The 20,996-nt window shown below is 43.8% G+C and overlaps 1 protein-coding gene across 4 annotated transcripts in view; it reads right to left on the bottom strand.

The window, feature by feature from the left end:
• Positions 1-20,996, bottom strand: part of whrna (whirlin a) — a 131,135-nt gene that overhangs the window by 11,342 nt on the left and 98,797 nt on the right. For 2 of the 4 annotated variants that reach the window (XM_031855927.1, XM_031855928.1), the window contains 6 exons: positions 14,577-14,789; positions 13,309-13,530; positions 9,156-9,230; positions 6,857-7,445; positions 6,226-6,392; positions 3,124-4,517 (listed from right to left, as the gene is read on the bottom strand). In XM_031855927.1, coding sequence (XP_031711787.1) covers positions 4,209-4,517; positions 6,226-6,392; positions 6,857-7,445; positions 9,156-9,230; positions 13,309-13,530; positions 14,577-14,789 — 1,575 coding nt within the window. In that variant the 3' untranslated portion in view covers positions 3,124-4,208. Of the gene's footprint in view, positions 1-3,123; positions 5,564-6,225; positions 6,393-6,856; positions 7,446-9,155; positions 9,231-13,308; positions 13,531-14,576; positions 14,790-20,996 lie in introns of those variants that run through there. The other 2 variants (XM_031855929.1, XM_031855930.1) reach the window with 2 other exon arrangements.

Raw genomic sequence — 20,996 nt, 5'->3', positions numbered from 1 at the left:
GCTGCTCAGAGAAGCACTAAGACCTGGCATGAAGAACCTCAGGGGGGTCTGGTAAGTATTGCTGTCGCAATCCCCGACCCCATGATAGGCCTCCGCCCTGACATAGTCAGACAAGCCCAAAGGCTTGATGAGGCTCGACTGAGTGGACAAGCCACTACAGTCACCTTGAAGACCACTGCTAGGAGCTTAGCAGCGTCTAGTGGTGTAGTTCTTCATCACACCACCAGGGACAGCGACTGAGCACCCCAGTCTGCTTGCGTGCTTGATCCAGGTGTCTCACTCCCCACTTTGCATTTTGACAGGAGGAGGTGGGGCTACTCCCAGGCCCCGAGTGGCATTAGTGGTTCCAAACCCACATCCACAGGTGAACAAAACATCCCGTGTAGTCCATGCATGCACCTGAAACGGAGCCCCTCCCCCACACGTCGAGAGGTTAGTCGTCCTCACTGCTATGTCGTCTTAAACGACTATGCTAATCCAGACCACTCTGATGATCCAGGCCCTCTCCGCGCGCAGGGTCTGCATATCCGTCAGCTTGAGTCTCTTGCGAACGACATAGAACGCTTCGATCCAGAAAATCGTGAGTCATGGCATCAGAAGACATCTCACCCTAAAAAGAGAATTAGGTTCAAACGAAATCTTAAGTCCCAAACCCACTCCGTAAGAGCAAGTTTAGACCCAGAGATCAAGAGTCTTAGACACCAACGTGTGACGGAGGCGGTAAAGAGCTTTACCACACTCCGGACACCGGTGGACGACCCAAAGCCACTAAACTTTGCCAGCCGTGGGCCAGTTCCAGACGGACAAGTCACCATCACCCAGGAACATAGACAACCGATGCCAATGCCCCTCCCAGAGCCTGCTCCTGACTCTAGTCCACCCAGTCCGCCTGCATGCTTACAACCGCCAAAATCCGCCACCCAAAACCATGTCCCGAACCAGAAGTCTTCCCTTTGTTCGCTGAAAAACGCTCAGAACAAAGACACACGACACTCTGACCTCTCCCTTGCAGTCAACCAGCCTGCAACGGAACAGGGGACACCCTGGGTACCCCAGAACAATTGGCCCCCAATTTCACAACCTTGCGCGGTGAATAATAGTAGTGCAGATTTGACCGCCCACGAGATCCAGCCCTTCCAACCATTCGACAGCCGGAGTTGAAACCCATGCGAAAAGGGTCCCGACCACTACCGCTGCTCGAATCGGAAGAGCTGCGAGCTCGCCATTATGTACAACTAAACTGTAAAATGAAAAAGGGTTTTTTGGTACACACCTCTAGGGGACAGGAACCGGTCCGTTGGGCCATCCCAGCAGACCCAGGGGGGTGATAGGTAAATCCAAATCTAGAGTTAGGTAGACCATGACACAACCATCACACTAACCTACCTAACCACCTTTCCGTTTTGTTTGTTTGCATTTCTCTGCTTTCATTTCGTTTTTGACCTACGATGCTACAGTGCAGATGTTATCACAAGATCATGATGTAGCAATTGAGTGTATTAGAAATAATGCCTTGCTTACCTATGATTTGTGTATATGTTTAATGTAGTTTAGTTAGTCATCTGCCCAGATGCTGCCTTAGCGTCTGCCCAGACATCTTGAGCCTCTATGAACTATGAACACTGACTGTTAAACCATCCCTTTCTTCCCACAACTACATGGACTGTTTAACCTTTTGTGCTCTCAGAACTACATGGACTGTATGACACCACATGGAAGCCCACGTCAGTCCTTGGTTTGCCCTAACGACCGTGGCCAACACCTCGCTCTTCAGGCCAAAGGGGGGATGTTGGGATCTGATTGTATGGCTTCGACATGTGCTGTGGAACAAAGAGAGTCAGGCCTTCCCTTTTGCAAGCAAAGGTTTCATCCTGATTGTAGTTTGAGCACCAAACCCCCAGCTCTGAAGAAATTCACATTAGGGTGTGAGTTTCCTCCCCCCAAAAAACTATGTGTTCCTGAAGTTACCTGAATGCGCCGCTGCAATCTAATTGGCCGAGAGCCAAGACAACCCAGGACCCCTGTGGTTCAGCCACTGTTCTACAAAACTACCTGCAACCCCCACCTCAAGGCTTTTTCCCTTCGACGAGCTAGGGAGCACACCAACGTTGTTTCCCTTTTCAACCAAATCCTAGGTCTAACAGTTTATATTCGCTGGCCGAATTCACCAAACTGTCTATTTTATCTTTGTTCGTATCCACGAAGCGAACCCCTTTATTCCTGCAGAAGTGAAGAAGCAAGACTTCTTCAGAGAGAGAGAGAGAGAGAACTTCCACTCTCCACCAAGCGCCTCGTTTGCTCTGGCCATAAGGACGCGAAAATCCCTTATCCAGACGAAGCGATTCTCTCCTACCGAGAGAACACCTCCCACGGCCCGCAGCCGCGCTGCCCGAGCCCACGGAAGCTCAGAAGAACCCCTCAGAAGAACCCCCCCTCAATCACCACGATTGCATCGTACCATAAGGCGAAATAGAGTCTTGGCAGAGTTAGAGAGAGTTAATTTGTGTTTATTTTATCTTGTTTGTGTGCTTAAAGTACTGTTCACTTTTATAACGTGGTGTATGCTTTATGATCACCGACACTAGCGATCCCTGAAATTGCTAGTGTTGTATAGAAGTTACCGTGTATTCAATGCTACTGTGATTCGTGTCGAGACAGCCGCAGTGAGGTTGAAGTTGCTTCTCATCAGTTCAGGAGGTCAAAACCGCCGGCTGAGACAAAGAGTCGCGGTTCTTGCTCCCCTGGCTGAGAGAGCAATCTTCCATACTCCAGCGTGGCGCGAAGGATCTTAATCTTTTGTTTTATTTCATTTTGTTTTGTTCCTTTCCCTTCTCTTTTACTAACACACACACATAGCTTTGAGCTAATGTAACTACGTGCTAAACGGCTACCGGCACGTATAGACGCCAGGTCTCCTGTTGGCTATCTGCCATTTTTGAGTCTCACGCATGAGAGACGTCACTACGTCCCAACTACATCATACGTCGCTGAGCTGTTCCCTCGCTCCTCCCCCTTACGCGCGCGCGCACACACACACACACACACACTATAATAATTCTATTGATGTCAAGAATTTAGTTTCTTAGATGCTGATAACCCAAACACGCTCCTTTACGTTCCCAACATAATGGTGCCCCCTTTTTGAGGCTATGTTATTCCCAACATCTTTTACATAAAAGGTGATGTATAATCTCACATAGGTGTTGCAGCCGATTCTGCATTCTGCCTTTTAATTCTAAACATCAACATTTTGCCAACTGCCTCATAACTGGAACACTAATTGCCCAAATATCTGGGCCGTCAAGCCTTTTCACGAAGGCCATTAATGTTACAATCATCTTTGTGTGAGAAACGAGGACAAAATTAGCAGAAATCTCAGCGTGAGTTCAGCTGCAGTGTGAATCCATACAAAGCCTTAAAGGATATCAAATCCCACCTGGAAGGTGGGCGCATGGTAGAATCGCAGGAAATAATGAAAGAAGGCACCCAGGATATAATAAACACAGTCAACAATACGAGGAGAAGATTCACCAACAAGGAGCCGACTGCATGCTAATGAGGCTAGAGGGGTTAAAGGTGCAATGTGTGCGATCTGGCCAGAATGTTAGATTAAAACATTAAAAAAATGAACTAACATTATCCACAGAATGTGAGGAGGTCACAGTGTTGTGTCAAAGACTAGACGTCTTGTGTGTGTGTTGTGTTGCAGAAATATCTAGTGAAATGAGCATGCTTACCAGCTAGCCCTGGCCCATCCTGTCTTATAACACCACTTGCACCTTGAGAAGCGGTAGTGAGTCACTGTAGCGTCCAGTCTGTCCCAGTCCAACATGAGAGGACGAAGAAGTTGAGCTGCCCCGAGGGCTTCGCAGTCATGTTGATAGATATTTGTGTATCGGATTAAATCCAAAGTGAAAGAAATTAGAAAACCACTCTTTTGTTTCGTCGTCCTTGCCCTCCAGGAGACTACTTCGCCCGGAGCAGGGTGGGCGGTGGCTCCGGGAGACGGACCTTCAGTTAGGGGTTAGCTGTAGCAACTCACATTCAGCCAGCGCAAACCCATCAAAATGTACACAAACTGTAAAGCACCCGGCTAGGTAAACTATACACTGACGTGACACGAGAAGAATAAAAGACAGCAGTGTTATTTTGTCTCTCAGAGTTTCAGCAGTTTGGTCAAATTGTGCGTATTCTTGCCCTGCTGTTAGTTAGCAGCTTTTGTCTTTTAAACTGATGACTGTGAATTGAGATGGTATGAGCCGAGTGTTAGAGGTGAAACGCTGCCCCCTATTCTTTGGAGCATGTTGGCAGATCATACGCAGTGCCTCTGTAAGTAGAGGTGATCCTAGAGTGGCCATTATCATAAACATCATTTTATTTTCTTCCTGACTCACCTGTATTGTGACAATTCGTGGCAGCGGCTGGCGGGTGTTGGCTCCACCTTCAATGGCAATACCCAGAGTGCTGGCACTCTTTGCCACCCTCACTAGTGTAGAGGTGGGCTCCAACAGCCCCGGCTAAAGTAAGAGAGAGAAAGACAGAGGAGCACCAGTTATCAAATCAGAAGAACATGCATATTTATAAACCTAATTATATCCATAACTTTACCCAACCTCCCTATGTCTGCATCCCCTTTGTGCATTTATTGTTCTGCTTGTGTTTATACAAGGAAGAGCTTTGTTTTCACTGAGCACATATGCCCAAGACTCTTTCTCAATGGATTTACACATTCATAAAGGCCATGACTTCAATCCTGGTGACAAATTGGATGAACAATAATGTCTTCTGACAGCTTCAAAAGTCAGGGGACAAAATAAATCTATTTCTACTCACTTATAACAAGGCATCTATGTAATTGTTTTCTACTATTAAGTCACATCTCATAAAGCTTCTCTTCCATTGGCTCCTGTAACCCAATGGGGGACCCTTTTTCCTTGAGAGGCTTCTTTCATCTGTATGTTAACCTGAAAGATGTTCCTGGGATTGTATGTCCATATTAAATATCTTGTGGCCAAGTGGTTAAGAGGTATAAAATATAACGGCAGCAATCTGGCTGGGAACCTTCATTGCTGAATGTCATTCTGCATTTACATACTTGCTCACAACTACCCACAGTTTTGCACCAGTTAACGCGTCGTGTGATTTGACTGACATAAGGAAAAGTAGACTATAACAAGGCTAAAACAAATGTATTCTTTCGGTCAATGTGGGGCGGTAATCATGAGCACATCATTATTCTCTCTTCAGCAGACAGAAAGTAAACGCTTTGCTCCTTTGCAGTAAAATGCATCTTTTTATGATACGAAGTCGATTCCGCTGTCACAGTTTCTGCCTGATAATTCTAAAACGGACACTGAATCGAACAGCCCTCTCATCATAAACAGTTAGGCTACTCCCATCCTTACTTGCTATTCCTTCCATCAATCAATAAGAACCAGGGAGCGCTTTGAGAGTTGCATAACGCTACACTGTGAGCGAGCGATGACATAAATGACACAGCATGTGACTGAATGAATGACATGAATGAATGAAATAGACAAATGAGTGAAACAAAGGAAACAGTCTGCGTGAGCAAAAAAAGAGGGAGAGAAGAGATCAAGGTTAGGTTTGACAACAGATTCTAGAGGAGGATTAGCAATAAAGCACAACGATTTATCAAAGTGTTTTCCTTCAGATACGCACACAGATGACACACACACATTTGTACTTCAACACTTGTGAGGACCCAAAGATACATCACAATGGACTCTCTACATCTATTAAAAACAAATTCTAACCATAACTTCAAAGCAAAGTAGCCCATTAACCCTAAAACAGCCCTTTGATGATGTGGGGACCAAATATTTGCAAATTTCAAATATGGCTACACTCTACTACAACTGAAATATCCATATTCTCGAAAAGATTTCCTCAATTTCCAAAAAGATCTTTGATTTCCCAAATTTTCCTCATGTTCTTAAGTTATGCTCACCTTCCAAAAATGATGGTCCCACTTAAAATGTCCTTACTTTCTAAAATGTTCTCATATTTAGTTAAACTAAATGTGTTTTCCAGAAATGTCCTCACCTTCAAATCTCACTCAAATTGGTCTTCACAAATACAGAAATACAGAAGCACACAGACTCCTAAATGAGTTGAATACGTCTCTTATTCCTCAGAGTTTAACAAATGAATCCACTCATCCATCCATGTTCGGCTGTCAGCTGTTCAGAGTGACCCCCTCACCGGTTTGGAGGGGTTTCCCCCCCCACCCCCCTGGGTGTCTCGGGGATGGCGTGTGCGTGAGGAATGGGGGCTGCTGTCTTTGCTGATGTGTCCTGACTCAGCTATGTCCACCCCGCTGTCCTCACTGAGGGTCTGGCCGCTGTCTGACAGCTGAGACAGGGCGCCACCTGAGTGTAGACAGGCAGATGTGACATGATGATGTTTGGCCTTTAAATCTTCTTATATGAAAGCAATCTAACATTCTCATTTTTATTTTCTTGATTTCTATTTAAACTTGAAGAGAAAAAAACAACCCGTATTTTTAGAAATGTCCTGAAAAAGATCAGATTTTAAGATTTAATACAAGATTAAAAGCTTTTTAAGATTAGTGATGGTTTGCATGCAGTGGAAATCATACAGTGCTCTGGGTAATTGCTCATTTCAGCACATTATGCCCAAGTAAATAAATATTTGGGGAAATGATGCATTGGATTGCAGACAATAAAAAATGAATTAATTGAATATATATGATACATCTATATATCAATATTAATTTGAATTAGTTGCAGTCATACATGTGCATGTTATTATTTGAGGACACAAATGAAAGAAATCTGCCCCGTGGTACATCTTACTTCCGGTGCTCCCTCACCTCGAGCTTGGGGCAGCGGCCGCACCTCGTTGAAGTCGGGCTCTGCGTTGCGCCTGTGAACCTCCACTGTAACAAACTGCTGTTTAGAGCCAGGAGAGGAGGGGGAGGCTTTGGACATGGACACTGTTTTGAGGGGAAGAGAAGGGGGCGGGGGAGGAGCAGGGAGTGGAGGCGGAGGTGGAGGTGGAGGTGAAGGCGGCGGGGCAGCAGGTTTTGTGCCCCTGTTGGGGGACTGGACCCTGGGGAAAGGACCGATGTTGTGCTGCGAGACCATGGACAACTGAGCAGCTGTTATCTGTTCTTTCTTTGAAGGTACCGAGGGTTCTCTCTTTCTGACGACCGCGTAGTCCCAAGACGGGTCCCTGGGATGTTCTTGTTTGTGGCGTGGTGAGGGCGAGGCAGGGGCGTGTCCGGGCTCTCTGCTGTGGTTGTGAGAGGCCGGGGCTGTGAAGTACAGGCCTGAGTGGGAGGATTCGGACGAGGGGCATTTGTTGAGCTGATCTCGTCTAGTTGGGCGCCTCCGCACCCCTGGTGGGGGCGGAGGCTTGAAGGAGGGGGGAGATTCAGCTGTGGTGGACTGTACGTCGTCCTGAAGTGAGAGGATATATATATATTCATCATTGATTAGGGGTGTAACAATTATATGTTTAATGCAATATATATGATTCTGACTCGTTTTTGAATAAATTAAATGCCAGACGGCGCAACCTTATTTCATTCATTAACTGTCAGAAGTCCTAAAGAAATGTGCTGCCTCACAAATGTAAAATCTGTTTCATCAAGATTTGTGGCAAAATGAATTTTGAGAATGTTCCAATTTCCAGACATTTTCTTTGTATGAAGGTATTACTTATTCTTCATTTTAGTTGTATGTAGATAAAGATCTGCTGGGTCATTTCTCAGCGTTTCTCACTTGCTGTAGTTGTATCTACAGTAATTTTGGTGTTATTTATCCAGGTCTTGATTTATCCATCTTCTGCTGCCTCCCCAGTACAATGGAGGTGAATGGAGTTTGATCTATGGTTGTGACAGCATTGAAAACAATTACCTAACTCGATTTTACAGAACAAGGACACTTATTTTGCAAAGAAAAGTTGAGATAGGAAAATGCATATAGCAGTGGCATTTCGGTCACTTGCCACTTTCAAAACTGCACTTAAAACTCATCTATTTAAATCTGCTTTTAACCTGCGATGCTAGTTATGTATGTTTTTGTTTCGTTTCTTACTTTTATAATGTGATCCATCTGCCTTGATTATATTGTTATTGCTTTCATTGTTTCTGTTTTTACCATGTAAAGTGCCTTTGAGTACCTTTTAAAGCGCTATACAAATAAAATGTATTATCATCATTAGCAGTGGATGACCATTTAACAATTGGTTAAAAATGTGCAGATGTGACATGCAAAGGGGTATAAATATGTTTTTTTGTTTTATTTCTAACTTTGAACCCTGTGTACCTAACTGTATAGTTACACTCGACCCCTAATTTGCAACTTGCAGAGAAAGTAAATTAACACGAAGTTTAAACCAAATGTTCATATTCTGTCTTTCTAATTCCAACCAATATTCACTCACACAACTTAGACACCAGTGAAACCACACCACTGGTTTTAGTGACAATAACAGCTGTCTCGAGGAAGTTTAATGAATGCAAACCACATCGGACAGGTCGCTGCTTGCTGTGTGAATTCCGCTGGGATCCTGTGTTTGAATGTTAGGGTGCTCAAACACAAACCGAACAGTGGGATGAACACAGAGACATGAGTGTATGAAAAGAGACACCAAATGTGTGTAAAAGAAAGTGTACAAAAGAAAAGTAAGGTATGATTTGAGTGGCAGGTAGCCTTGGACGACTGCAGACAAAAACCTCCTCCTTGACCCTCTTATCTCCTGCTCTCGATATCTCATGTTGCTTTGGAAACTGCAAACTTTTTTTTTACCTTAACGTGCAACCGTAAGCTCCTCCTCATTGCAGAGATGGAGAGATAGATGGAAAAATTGGACATGCCAGGTGGCCTATAGTGATCAGTTTCTTCTCTTTCCACACAACAAGGAAAAGATGAAGAAAGGCTAGACTGACACGTACTCACTACTTATCTTTCTTTCTCTTGTTCTCATTTGGTGGTACCACTCCAATACAAAGCCTGCAGGTCAGCAACGTGACGTTTCAGGTACCTTCATCTGTCCCTAACTCCCCCCCCCCCCATTTTCTTCCCCCACCTCCCTCACTTCTCCCCAGTGTCGCATCCGTCTTCTATCAGGGCAAAGCATGGGTTGTGCCTGTCTGCCCGGCTCACCAGAGAGATGTCGGTCAGCAGCGTGTTCAGACTCTCCGGAGGACCCTGCTCATTACTCTCCACCACGCTGTTGTTCTGAGAGACACAGGAAAGAAATGGAGGAAGAGGGACAAGAGGTGCAGCAGTGAAAGAGAAAGAGGAAGAGGAGCGGGTGATGAAAGGGAGAAAAGACAGAAGAAAACGCTTGTGAGCAGATGTTAAACGCAGATGTGCGTTTGAACCACAACAAATGCCAAATGAGATTCCACATCTTCTTGAAAAAAGGAAGGACGTCAATGTGTATTCGCATGCGCTTGTCAATCCTAAAGCTTATAAGGAAGGCAAGCAAATAAGACATGAGCACGCACACACACACACACACCCACTCACACACACACCGGGAAATCAATAGAGAATCATCAGCTGAGTTGGAAGCTGGATTTGGCAGCTCAATCCCACCGCCGTGGTGGAGTAGAGGAGGCAATTTGCAGCAGATCTGTGAGTGATTTCAGAGCAGAGGAGCTGAGTTCAGAGAAACGCTGCCCTTCATTTAACTCTGCCACTAAACCAAAACAAAAGCAACATCAATTCAGCTTAATTACCCCTTGTTGCCGCACGGCGTGCATTTACAGACAATTTATTCATCAAAAAAGTCGATCGGCTTTCTACACGGGGAGACGCTGCTCTGCACCGTATGCAGTCAGAGCGCGCCGTGTTTGCATGTGTGTCTCTCAGTCTACACAGCAATCACATCAGGCAAGACTGCAGAAATTACATCCAATGCCAATGCTCAATGCAGGAAGTAGTAGGTTGTTATGTGTTGGGGTAAAACATAACATTTGGGGTGCTGTTTATTGTGTTTGACTGCTGGGATAAGAAGAACCAAAAACTTTTGGAGACAAAAATCTGCGCTGTGTAGTTTGTTATAGTGGAAAACAACCAATTTGGCGTCTGTGACACCTCAACGAAAAAGACAAGGATGTCAGACTTTTTGCCTCTTTTCTTGCAAGGTTTGACTCTGTCTAACATGCTCCGTGACACTTTGGATGCAACGGTTGTTGCCGCAAACTATAATTAGATCTATGTGTAGGCTGACATGTCTCTCAGACATAGCCTGTATATAAGAAATGGACATGTGACCGTGAAGGTTTTGTGGACTACGGTTTTAAAGCCTTGAGTTCGGCATATTGCCCGCCGCCATCTTGCTTTTTTAAAACCGGAAGTGACAGGAGAGGGTGGAGCTAAGTACAACCGAACGCTGAATGAGACATTTTTAGGCGTTACAATTCACTTTTATGAATAAAAACACACCGTGAAAGGGTTAAAGTTGTGAGACGAAAACACGGACAACTCCAGGACCGTGGTATCCACCTGTCAATCATAAGCATGATTGCCCCTAAAGCATACCCTGCTTTATGGTCCATTTGACTCTAAATGGAGCATAATTTACTAAATGAACATCATGCTGTATTGAACAAGACTTGAAACTAGAGATTGAGACCATAAACTCGTGTTCACAATGTTTACTGAGGTAATAAATCAAGAGAGAAGTAGAGTCATTTTCTCACAGACTTCTATACAAACAGACTTTTTGCAACCGGAGGAGTTAAATACAAGTTTAAGACTCTTCAACCTTGGCTTCACTTTTCAGAACCGATTTAAAGGGAACATGATCACTTAACTGACATAGAGGCCATCTTTAAAGACAAATTATGTGCAATCTAGATTGAAGAGCTAGGCTGAACTTCTAGCTCTGATTTATGTTTTATGAGAAGCAGCAAATGACTCAAGATGTGCATGATCGGATCACAGATGTGAAACTGCGTCAACAGTGGAAGCAATTGTGATTACAAACACTACTGATCTGCCTGATTGTGGAAGGTGTTGGTGAGAAGTTAAAATATGACACAGGAGGAACAGTTTGAGTAAAGATTCATGAGTTTCATGAGACTGAAGTGGATACTTCATCATGACAATCGCGTGATGAACCCTAGAATGACTGCATGGTATTGTACCTGGAAGGTGCATGTATTTGTTCTGAACGAGGCCTGGAACACACAGAAGCCTTGTGTTTTCACAGCCCATCTCAGACACATAATCATGATGGTTCTTTCTTTCGGCTTTTTGAAAGTAGTTTAGATAGTTGCCTACACTTAACAATATCTCAAGCATACTGATATTAGTAGGATAAGAAAACATTTTTGCTGAATCTTAAGAAATAACGTCATTTAATGCAAGTAATCTGAGATTTTGCAGAATCATCCAACAGCAACATTGTGTTTGTCCGGCAAGCTGAAACAGTGTCTCCATAATGTGTGTTTGTGTGTGTGTGAGTGCACATGTATTGGTATGCAGTTGACTGTATACCTGGCTCCGAGTGCGTTTCAAAAATCCAGTATTTTTATCCTCCCAAACCCACCCAGCTCTCTAATCTGCTTCACGCAGCAGTGGTAGCAGTCACCCATGGGTCCAAAACAGCACAAACAAACACACACAGATGCATGGGTAGAATAAAGACCAACACACACACACACACACACACACACACACGTAAATGTCGCTTCTCGGAGGGGACGACAAAGAAAACCGATCTGATGCATCTGAAGGGAAGACACTGGTTGGTGGAAAAATCTGCAAACAGTCAACAGCTTTTGTCCGCTGTCAGCTTAGACACTGTGTGTGTGTGTGTGTGTGTATGTGTGTGTTTGTTCCTCTCTGCAGTTCGTCGTCTTTGTATACACCCAAACACTTGGATGCTGAGACATTTGCTACAAACTAACACGTTTGCTTTTGAATTGTTGCCTCGTGTGTAAACTGAACTGAACAAAACGCTGTCCAGTATTCTCCTGATATGATTGGAAACAAACAGAAGAGATGAGGAGGGGCGGTCGCTGTTTCATAATTTAAAATAAATACTGATCAAGTGAAAATGTAAAAAGTGAGAATTTAGTATAAATGATTATTATTGTAATGTATCGATCCACCTGTTTTATGCACATGAAAATAGAGTGGAAACGCCAGAAATTTGGAAAATGCAATAACAATAATAAATCAACTGTGTTTGACACTTCTCAACAGAGCTGCCGACATCGGGAGAACTCCCGGGCCCTGGGTCTAGAGTCATATAAAAGCTTGATATGTTGGTCGAAAACAATGTTACTCAAACCTCACTATAATGCAAAAGAGGGTTTGGGCTGTCACGCGACTGTAAGATCAGAACTTTAACATTTTTGTCTTGGAGATCCTCTCCTGGGCACGAGCAAGAAACATGGTCGGCCTGCTGCTCAATATACTCAAAGATGATCTTTTCTCTTTGTAGCAGTGATCTAAGCCACACAAACCTTACCAGAGACTATTGGTACTATTAGGACTGTTGTTCATTAGGACTGTGGAGACACTTTTTCTGAAAGCACTGCCGATATTGTCCAAATCGTGGCAGAGGAAGGGAAAAACAACAGAAGAAAAACACTGCAAACAAATTCACAGCAAAACCACAAACCAAGGTGAGCGTCGATATGTATGTATGTCTGGTACCCACAAGGAACTTTACACCCCCTTGTTTAGTGTGTGTCCTGTGGGTTTATGTTGGAAAGCATTCATCACTTTCAGCAGCGACTCCTACCTCCATCATATCTATCAGCCACAGCAGCCTTTCCTACAGAGGGGGAGAGGGTTTTGGGGTGAGGGGGTTATTGAGGTAGAAGACAACCGATCAAATGTTAGTCGAAAGACTTTTCAATCTCAACAGGAAGGCATTGAAATGTGTCATTGTTCAGCCCCACAAAGTCCACTCCACAGCAGGATCTTTTCTACAGCAGAGTGTTGTAATTCATGGAAATATATCGCACTAACCTCTCTGCCTCCATCTCTCTCTCCCACACACACACACACACACACACACACACACATCCGAACAACCCAGACAGGGAGGCAGACCAGAAAAATAGAACAGCAACATTCAGGTCCATCCATCAAAATCGTTTGTCCCAGACTGAGCTGTTGCTGCACTTTCAAACATGCCAGAAAAACAGCAGCACGTGGAATATTAATTCTAAGCGAAGAGGGCGACAATTTTCTCCCCAAAAATATCCACATATGGACACATTTTATATTCCCACGCACACACACTAATTATATCATTAGGAGCTATATTGTTATGATGAGCCCAGCCTACCCGCGCAGAGCTGAGGGTGGTGTTGGTCATGAAGCTGGCCGAAGACGAGGTCAGGGTGTCTGGGTACGACACCATGGACATGGAGTCTGGTTGGAGCGCAGAGGCTCCAGCTGTCCCCTGTCGCGCTTTTAGAGCCTGAATTTCCCGTCTCAGCACCAGCCCGTCAAAGTGCTCCAGGTCCTGTGGGGTGACCAGGCCTCGCACCTCTGACAGCAGAGAGAACTGAAGGGGGGTACAGAGGGGGGGAATCAAGAGGCAAAGGTATGATGTCACAGACTTTGAGCGGCTGTCAAGATAAACCTTAAGGGCTGAGTCACTTTTTCTCTTACAATTCTGTTTCACCAAAACTGTGAACCTTATTTTCGACCAAACAAGTCTTTAAGTCTTTGCTTAAATGTCGGTTCAATCCTCTCCGAACCCAGATTACAATCGAGATGGAGCTTGAACTTGAAGAATATCTGCATTTGTGAGATGAGAGCATTGCCCTGAGGTTTCTGAATTATTTCATCCTCTGAAAACAAAACAGAATGACAGCTCAACCATAAGAGTGCTTTTATAAGAAGAGAAATGTATATCTAACCAGGCAATGATCATTTAAAGTTGTTGGTATGAATAACAGATAAATACATGTTGTTGTTTTTTTCAAAACAGATTGTCCTATTTATGGCTTTTGTTATACAATCTGGAGCTCCATCACTCTAGAATAAACTGTATTCTCCGGCGATTTAAACAACAACTTTGGTTTAAATTGTTAAACTGAGTTTTGTGCGATGCTGGTGGGATTACGTTTAAATTTCCCACTAAATCTATATTAAGTTCCAGCCCCAATCTTATTTTAGATTAATTTGGTCCACCTTTGTACAATAAAAACAAAACCTAACACCAAAACAACCCATCCAGTAGGGATTTGCACAGTAGCTCTAGATATAGTACAAGGCAGCTGGAGAAGCTTTCTGTGGCTGTGTGATACACCAATGTTCGTAAGAATTATGAAATAAACGCCTTTGATTTATTGTGTTTTTTTACAAGGTGAACTACTGCAGACTGCTGTGAGAAAAAACTTAAGAGCAGGGGATGAAGGGAAAACAAAACAGTACTGTAAACATCAGCAAAAAGCCGGGTATGAATCTCAAAAGGGCTTAGAAAACTTCAATTCAAACCTTGCAGCAATCCCACACAGAGACTGTACAGGAGCACAGAGTGCTTCCGAAAGAAGATTGATTATCTTTTGATCTTTCCTTTCTCAAACAAGCCTCCACCTCCTTCACCTTAGCGTGCGTGTTGAGCAGCTCGAACAGAGCCACGACCAGCTGCTCCACGCCGATGTGTCCGTCCCGGTACTCCTCCACGTAGTAGCCCATGGTCTGACGCTCCGCCTCTGTCAGCAAGTGGCGCGCCTGCTCCTCCAGCATGGCCCGCGACTGGTTCACCAGGCTGGACAGGGTGACCTGTGAGCCCGCCACGCCTTTGTAAAAGCCAGGCTGGAGTAGATGGAGGAGAGGGGAAGAAAAAGACAAGAGATGGAGAAGACGTTTATTTTTGTTGTTCCATTTTTCAATGCATTTATTGTTTTGTTTTTTCTAATAAATCCATCTTTTTTTTGTGGGTGATGGAGTGAGAGAAAAAGGACGGTCAGGAAGACAATCATACAGTAGAGGTGAATGTCAGCAGCTGTAATGTAAGATTTTATAGAGACAGGGAGAGGTGGCGAGGATGACGGTTTAGAGGGGAAGTAATGGTGAAGAGGAGGGTGGAAAGGAGTGAAAAATGAGAAGAGGATAGTGGATGGTGGACTATAATCTCTTGACATTTCACATATTCTTTTGCACATAACCATATTAAAAACTGTCATTATAAAACAGTCATATTATTTATAATTATATAATTCTTTCATAATTTTATTGTATTTTTTCTATTCTATATTTACGTTTCTTGACTTTTGCATTACATCTAATATGTTTGTTGTATGCACTAAACACCAAGGCAAATTTCTAGTATGTGAAAAACTTGGCAATACACTTGATTCTGATGTGATGGGAAGGTTGTGAGGAAGAATGGGAGAGAGGGAGGAGAAAAGCAAAAATGTGGAAGGTGTAAAATATGGAGAGGATGGAGAGAGGGGGATGTGGAGGATGTGGACAGGCAGATGTCTGGCATGGCTTTCTGAAACTGCGAGGATGACGGTGGTTGATGAAGGAGGAGGAGACAACAGGAAAGTAGGAGGAAGAAGTGAAGGACAGGGAGGAAAGAGGGAAGATAATCGCAAAGGCCCAGAGGTGACGGTGAGGAGCAGGAGGGTTAGGGAGGAGACAATGGCAGGAAACCGATCATGGCGGACAGGAAAAGAACATTAATAACACCCACATACACGGAACGAACCATCAGTCTTTTCATCCCGAATGTATAAATTATCATCCTTCCTTCTTCCTTCTGTCACATCATCCATTATCATCCATGCTTTGTGACACTAACACCACAGCTTGCAGCAGGACAGAAACTGTGACGTTCACACATGTGGGAGGCAGGTTTTTGGTTTCTTTTTCATTTTCAGCTTTCATATCCGTCCCCAGTGTGCCAGCTGGCTTCTCTGCCAATCAGAAGGCTGACACTCCTGATCTTGAGAAACTGATGAGCTGCCAATATCACTTCTCCGCTCTGTATCTGCTCCTCTTTTCCTGTTCCTTGTCTCTTCCAAGTTATCTGCTCGCTAGCATGCAGCTTCTCTGTAATTAACTCCTTAATCAAAGACACCACTTCAAAGTCACAGCTTCGGGGTCTGTGTCTGCCTGCGTTTGTACGAGACGGAAACAGGAGGAGGAAAAAGGCGCAATCTTCCCCTCCTTCTCCTTCACTCCCTGCCTTCACCTCCTTCTCAACTCTTGTCCGTGCTCGTCCCTCCGTATCGTCAGCAGTAGTCGTCCCAGTGTCCCTGGTCTGAGCAGAGCCAACAACTGTTTAATCCCCAAGGTGAACTCACGCGCTACCCTGCCTGAATCTCAATCATCCCAACACCTTACGCCGAAAATTCCTCCACAGCATCCTTGTCCCGGATACTGAACTCAAGCGAGAACCAATGGGACCACATGAGGCGCACGGGCAGTCGCCCGTCTCTCGCCGTCCTATCGGAGGACAGATCGTCACTTGAGGGAGCTAATGAAATCGGTCGTCACTCAACTGGAGTGGAACACCTGCAGTCTCCCGGTAATGAGGTCTGCTCGGGGAGGCGATGTCTGAGGACGGAGAGAGAGGATGCTTTTACTGTAAGACTGCCATTCTACAGTTAATGGACAGCCAGTGTCGCTGGGTCGTTTGTTGGACCCGATCCATCTCTGAGGTCACTCTCTGGCTGGATTTCTTAAATGCCAGATAAGCCAATTGGCCCCTTTATCGCAGTGACCAACAACAACAACGATCACTGTCGACATCCAATTGATAAAGAGCAAATCAGATAAAGCCGGATCTGGAAATGTCACACGCCTTATCTCTGCTCTAGCTGGTTTCAGTTTGTTTTTTTCAGACAAAGTAAAAGAAAAAAAGCCATTTTCCAATAGATACGAGACTATTGTCCTCTTTGTTTGGTAGAATCTCACCTCCACTAATCTCAACTTCAAGGACACAAAAATACTCTTTCCCTGCAAACACTTCCACTACGCCTTGCTTATCTGAAAACACTCAGAATGTCTCACGTGATGACTCATCTGAAGGTTTCCTGAAAAACAACATCAAATTGCTGTCTGGGTTGCTGGGATGAATAAACCCACATGGTTGACCAAACCAACCACATATCTGCTCTGTGGTTTCAAAAAGACAAAAAGGTCTGCAGCAATTCTGAGAAACAAACAGGTGAGTGACTATTTTAGCAACCAGACACCGATTACGCATGTGTTTGAGAACAGTTCTAAATGGATGTGGCAGCATTAAACTAAGTAAAGACAGCAACAGGGAGTCTTAGCTAACGAGCATGGAGCTAGCGTTATTTTGACTGCTTTACTGATTTTTACTTTTTACTTTTGACATGTCAATATTTAGAATTTGCATCTTACCGTTAACCTATTTATATTCATGACAATTACCGTTATCCTGTCACATTGATGGCATTGTGTGCATTTCATTTTTGCACCTTATTGATAACCTTTATTGTTTATATTTTGTTTATTTGCACTCTGTATATTTCCACTCTGAATCGCAACTGCTGCACAACAACTTCCCCTGGGATGAATAATGTTTATCTCATCTCATTTACCATTAACAAAATAAATGAATAAACAGCTTCTCATTGACCACCGTACAAATTATATTTCAAATGCGTGCTAGTATCAGCTACAGTGAAGTAAGTTGACTTGCAGGACTGAGGGACAGAGAGGGAGGGACCAAAGCTGCACAGGAAATAAAGAGATGTGGAGAAGTCGCAGCTAATCAGTGGATGGAGATTGCTCAGTTGTCATGGAGACAGCTCAGTTGTCAGTGCTCAGTCAATGGACGGCTGGAAAAAGTTAAAATAAGATGATGACGATGGCCAACAACATAAATGATTTTGTCATCCTGATTGTCTCTACGGTAATTGACTTGTTGGTCTGTTTAGCACACACAGCATATAGTGGATGTCTGTTCATCCAGGGAGAGGGATCCATCCTCAGTTGCTCTTCCTGAGGTTTTTTGGAGGACTTTCTTATCTAATCAGAATCAGAATCAGAAGGGTCTATGGAGAGAAGGTGTTGTATGCTGCACAGAATGAGGTAAAGTTGTAAAATATGACATACAAATCTTACAATAACCAAACAGATTTGACTTGACAGTCACTGTAAAACAAATACGTTTTTGGGTGGCATCGAAGTCTTTTATCAAAAAGAAAGATCACCCATCTTTGAACTGAGCCGGGGGGGGGGGGTACCATCTCTCCCTCCCTCATGCACAACAACCTGATATCATGTGACCAAAGTTCCAAACAAAATGATAACAGCTGAGCCATCTCCAACTTTTAATCATTGAGTAAAACAGACCAAGAAAAATCCAACAACAGATATAACACACTTCCAGCTGTGTGTGAGTCTGTGTGTGTACTCACTACACTCTTTCAAAAGAAAAAAGAAACAGAGATTTGTGCTTCTCACATCCCTGCACCCCAAATGTGTTTGCACTGGGTGGACATTTTTCTCGCAGGGGGTTTACACCTTTTTATCTCTGAAAATAACCACCGGATGAGGAAAATCACTGAAAAGAAGGGAGAGGAAAGATTGCCATGCCAATGCTACAAAAATGGATTGCACATGATGGTGGCACAGATTGTCTGACCTCACAGGGCAGATCCTGGTATTAAAACCTGAATCCTACAGAGAGAACAAGTGCACCTCCACCATTTTAGTCTTATTAAAGCCCAATATATTACCTTCTCAATTCCATCACCGCTTTCCAGCTGACAGAACTTTAATATATGAAAAGTTTAGAGTGTCTGAAAAGCCAGGCAGTTATGATCACAGACATATTTACTACATCACTGGCGCTCTCCACAATGAAGCTGAAATATACCTATATTACCTAGGGTGAGTGGGTGCTGATTCTATCACATTACAAGCTGTAACTCTCTTGCACCAGATGGAGAAACTTAAGTCCATCACTGATAACAATAACGAGGCTCAAACCAGTCTCCATCTCATTCTGAACACACCGCCAAGGAGTGAAATCGACCCCGCTCTAATCGCAATTCAGGACTGCTGATCAACTTCATCAAGGGGAGAAATAGTGGTCGCTTATCACTTCTTATCGCTTAACAGCTTCTCCAAAGCCCCTGTGCTTTAACTCTCTGTGAGTGTTATGCTTGAGGGGGGGGGGGGGGGCACATCTGCTAAACTCTTTCATGCATCAATTAACTAATTATTAGCATAATTTATATATTACATATCATATAACAGAATCAGTCTGCCTGTTGTGAATTTGGTTGCGATGGTTTGTCAGTTTTAAAAGAGTTTTTAAAAGAGACAAATAGTTTGGGAAACACTGTCATAGAGGACTGGCTGTAAAATAGTATGCATGACCTCATGGTTACAGGACAGTATGTCCAACCGCAATGCATCTCCGCTGCTAATGATTGATGACGTTTATTATGCATTACATTACACAGAGATAGAGGTCATTTGTAAACAACTGACATGAATCGTCCCCTCAATCACAGAGAGGACTGAAATGATAAGTGATAGATTAGATGGCGTAAACCAGTGCTGGCATCGTACGCCATCAATCACCGTTTGCATACTTGATATTTTTGACGGATTGCACAGGTTGCAACAGCAGCAGCTTCGTGGCCAAGTTGGTTTTTAACAAGACTTAGAGTCATGCGGTCATGCTAACATGTGAGCCCTTACACCTGTGCTTTAAGACATTCAGACAACTCCCTCTGAAAAATACAATAAGCTCGTCTTATCTTGGTAATAAATCTGCTTTGTGTCGATACCAAGATGGTCCCTGAGCCAACCTACATATCTTCAGAGAGACTTTACTTTTACTCTACAACCCCCATCAGACTCACTGTCAAGACATTTATAAAGTATCTATATTTGCTCCTGAGCTCTGAGTTGATCTCCTTTAGTTCAGACCGTGATGAGCTGTGTGCAGACATATTTCAGCTGCAGGCTTTGGACGGTTGCTGCTATCGTCTTGGATGTATCAATGTGTATCAGTGACGAAGCGGGGCCGACGGGCAGGATCTGTTGGTTTTGAAATCACTCTCTTACAAGCATCACTGCAACAGTGCCGGCAGAGTTAAAATCTGGATATCTATAATCTTGATATTATGTAACGGGCTGCCAGGTATCTTGCGTCTTTAAACCACATCAATTCCCTCACCAGTCTGTGAACAGAAAAGCAGCCCAAACACAAAGCATGTCATGGTTACCGTGCTGCCGAAGGTCTGGCAGGTTTGTTTTTCCAGGTAGAGAGAGTGAGATACTGGACGGTACGGCTGGTTACAATTGTGCAAATTAAAAAAACATCTCGACATATCAACTTTGTCTCTGTATCTTTCCTTGGCTTGCTCCTAACTTTAAGCAAAACTGACCCCCCCAAACCCTAAAAGGAGTTGCTCTTCACAAGGACTAATGGTTAGCTTTCCATGCTACAGTCTGATCTGACATACAAACATAAAATGATCCTAATTCTCATATTTAGTACCTTGCTACTGAAAAACAGTAGACATGTGAGAATAAAATGTGTCTTGTTTGCCAGATAGCTTTGCAAGGCATCAGTTTTTTAAGTTAAAGGATTTCTCTTGTTGATAAAAGCCACACATCTTGAGGTTCAGCTCACTAGCTTCCAGTTTTGAATACCAACAGCTGTTGAATCCGAGGAGTTTATCTTTGAATGCCTTCAGGTTTCAGAAAAAACATTTCAAGTTTTTCAGTTTGCTTGTGTATGATAACTGTGTGTGCACTCCTACCCGCCTTGCTTGGACCACACCCATCATCAAACTCTGTCTTTATTTTGATCTCACCAGCACACCTGTAAAGTTACGTGACTGCATCTTACATGGTTGTGACGCTATCACAGCCACAAAATCTGTCCACAGACGTATAAACACCTGATAAAGTATTCAAAACCTCATCTGTGGTGCTAGAGCAGGTGTCTACAGGACCACATTTTGTCATGGTGACACACACACACACACACACACACACACACACACACACACACACACA

The sequence above is a fragment of the Anarrhichthys ocellatus genome, unplaced genomic scaffold (genome assembly GCF_004355925.1).
Source record: "Anarrhichthys ocellatus isolate YVR2014 unplaced genomic scaffold, GSC_Weel_1.0 scaffold16, whole genome shotgun sequence".
NCBI lineage: Eukaryota > Metazoa > Chordata > Actinopteri > Perciformes > Anarhichadidae > Anarrhichthys > Anarrhichthys ocellatus.
This window is presented reverse-complemented; position numbering and strand designations above follow the sequence as displayed.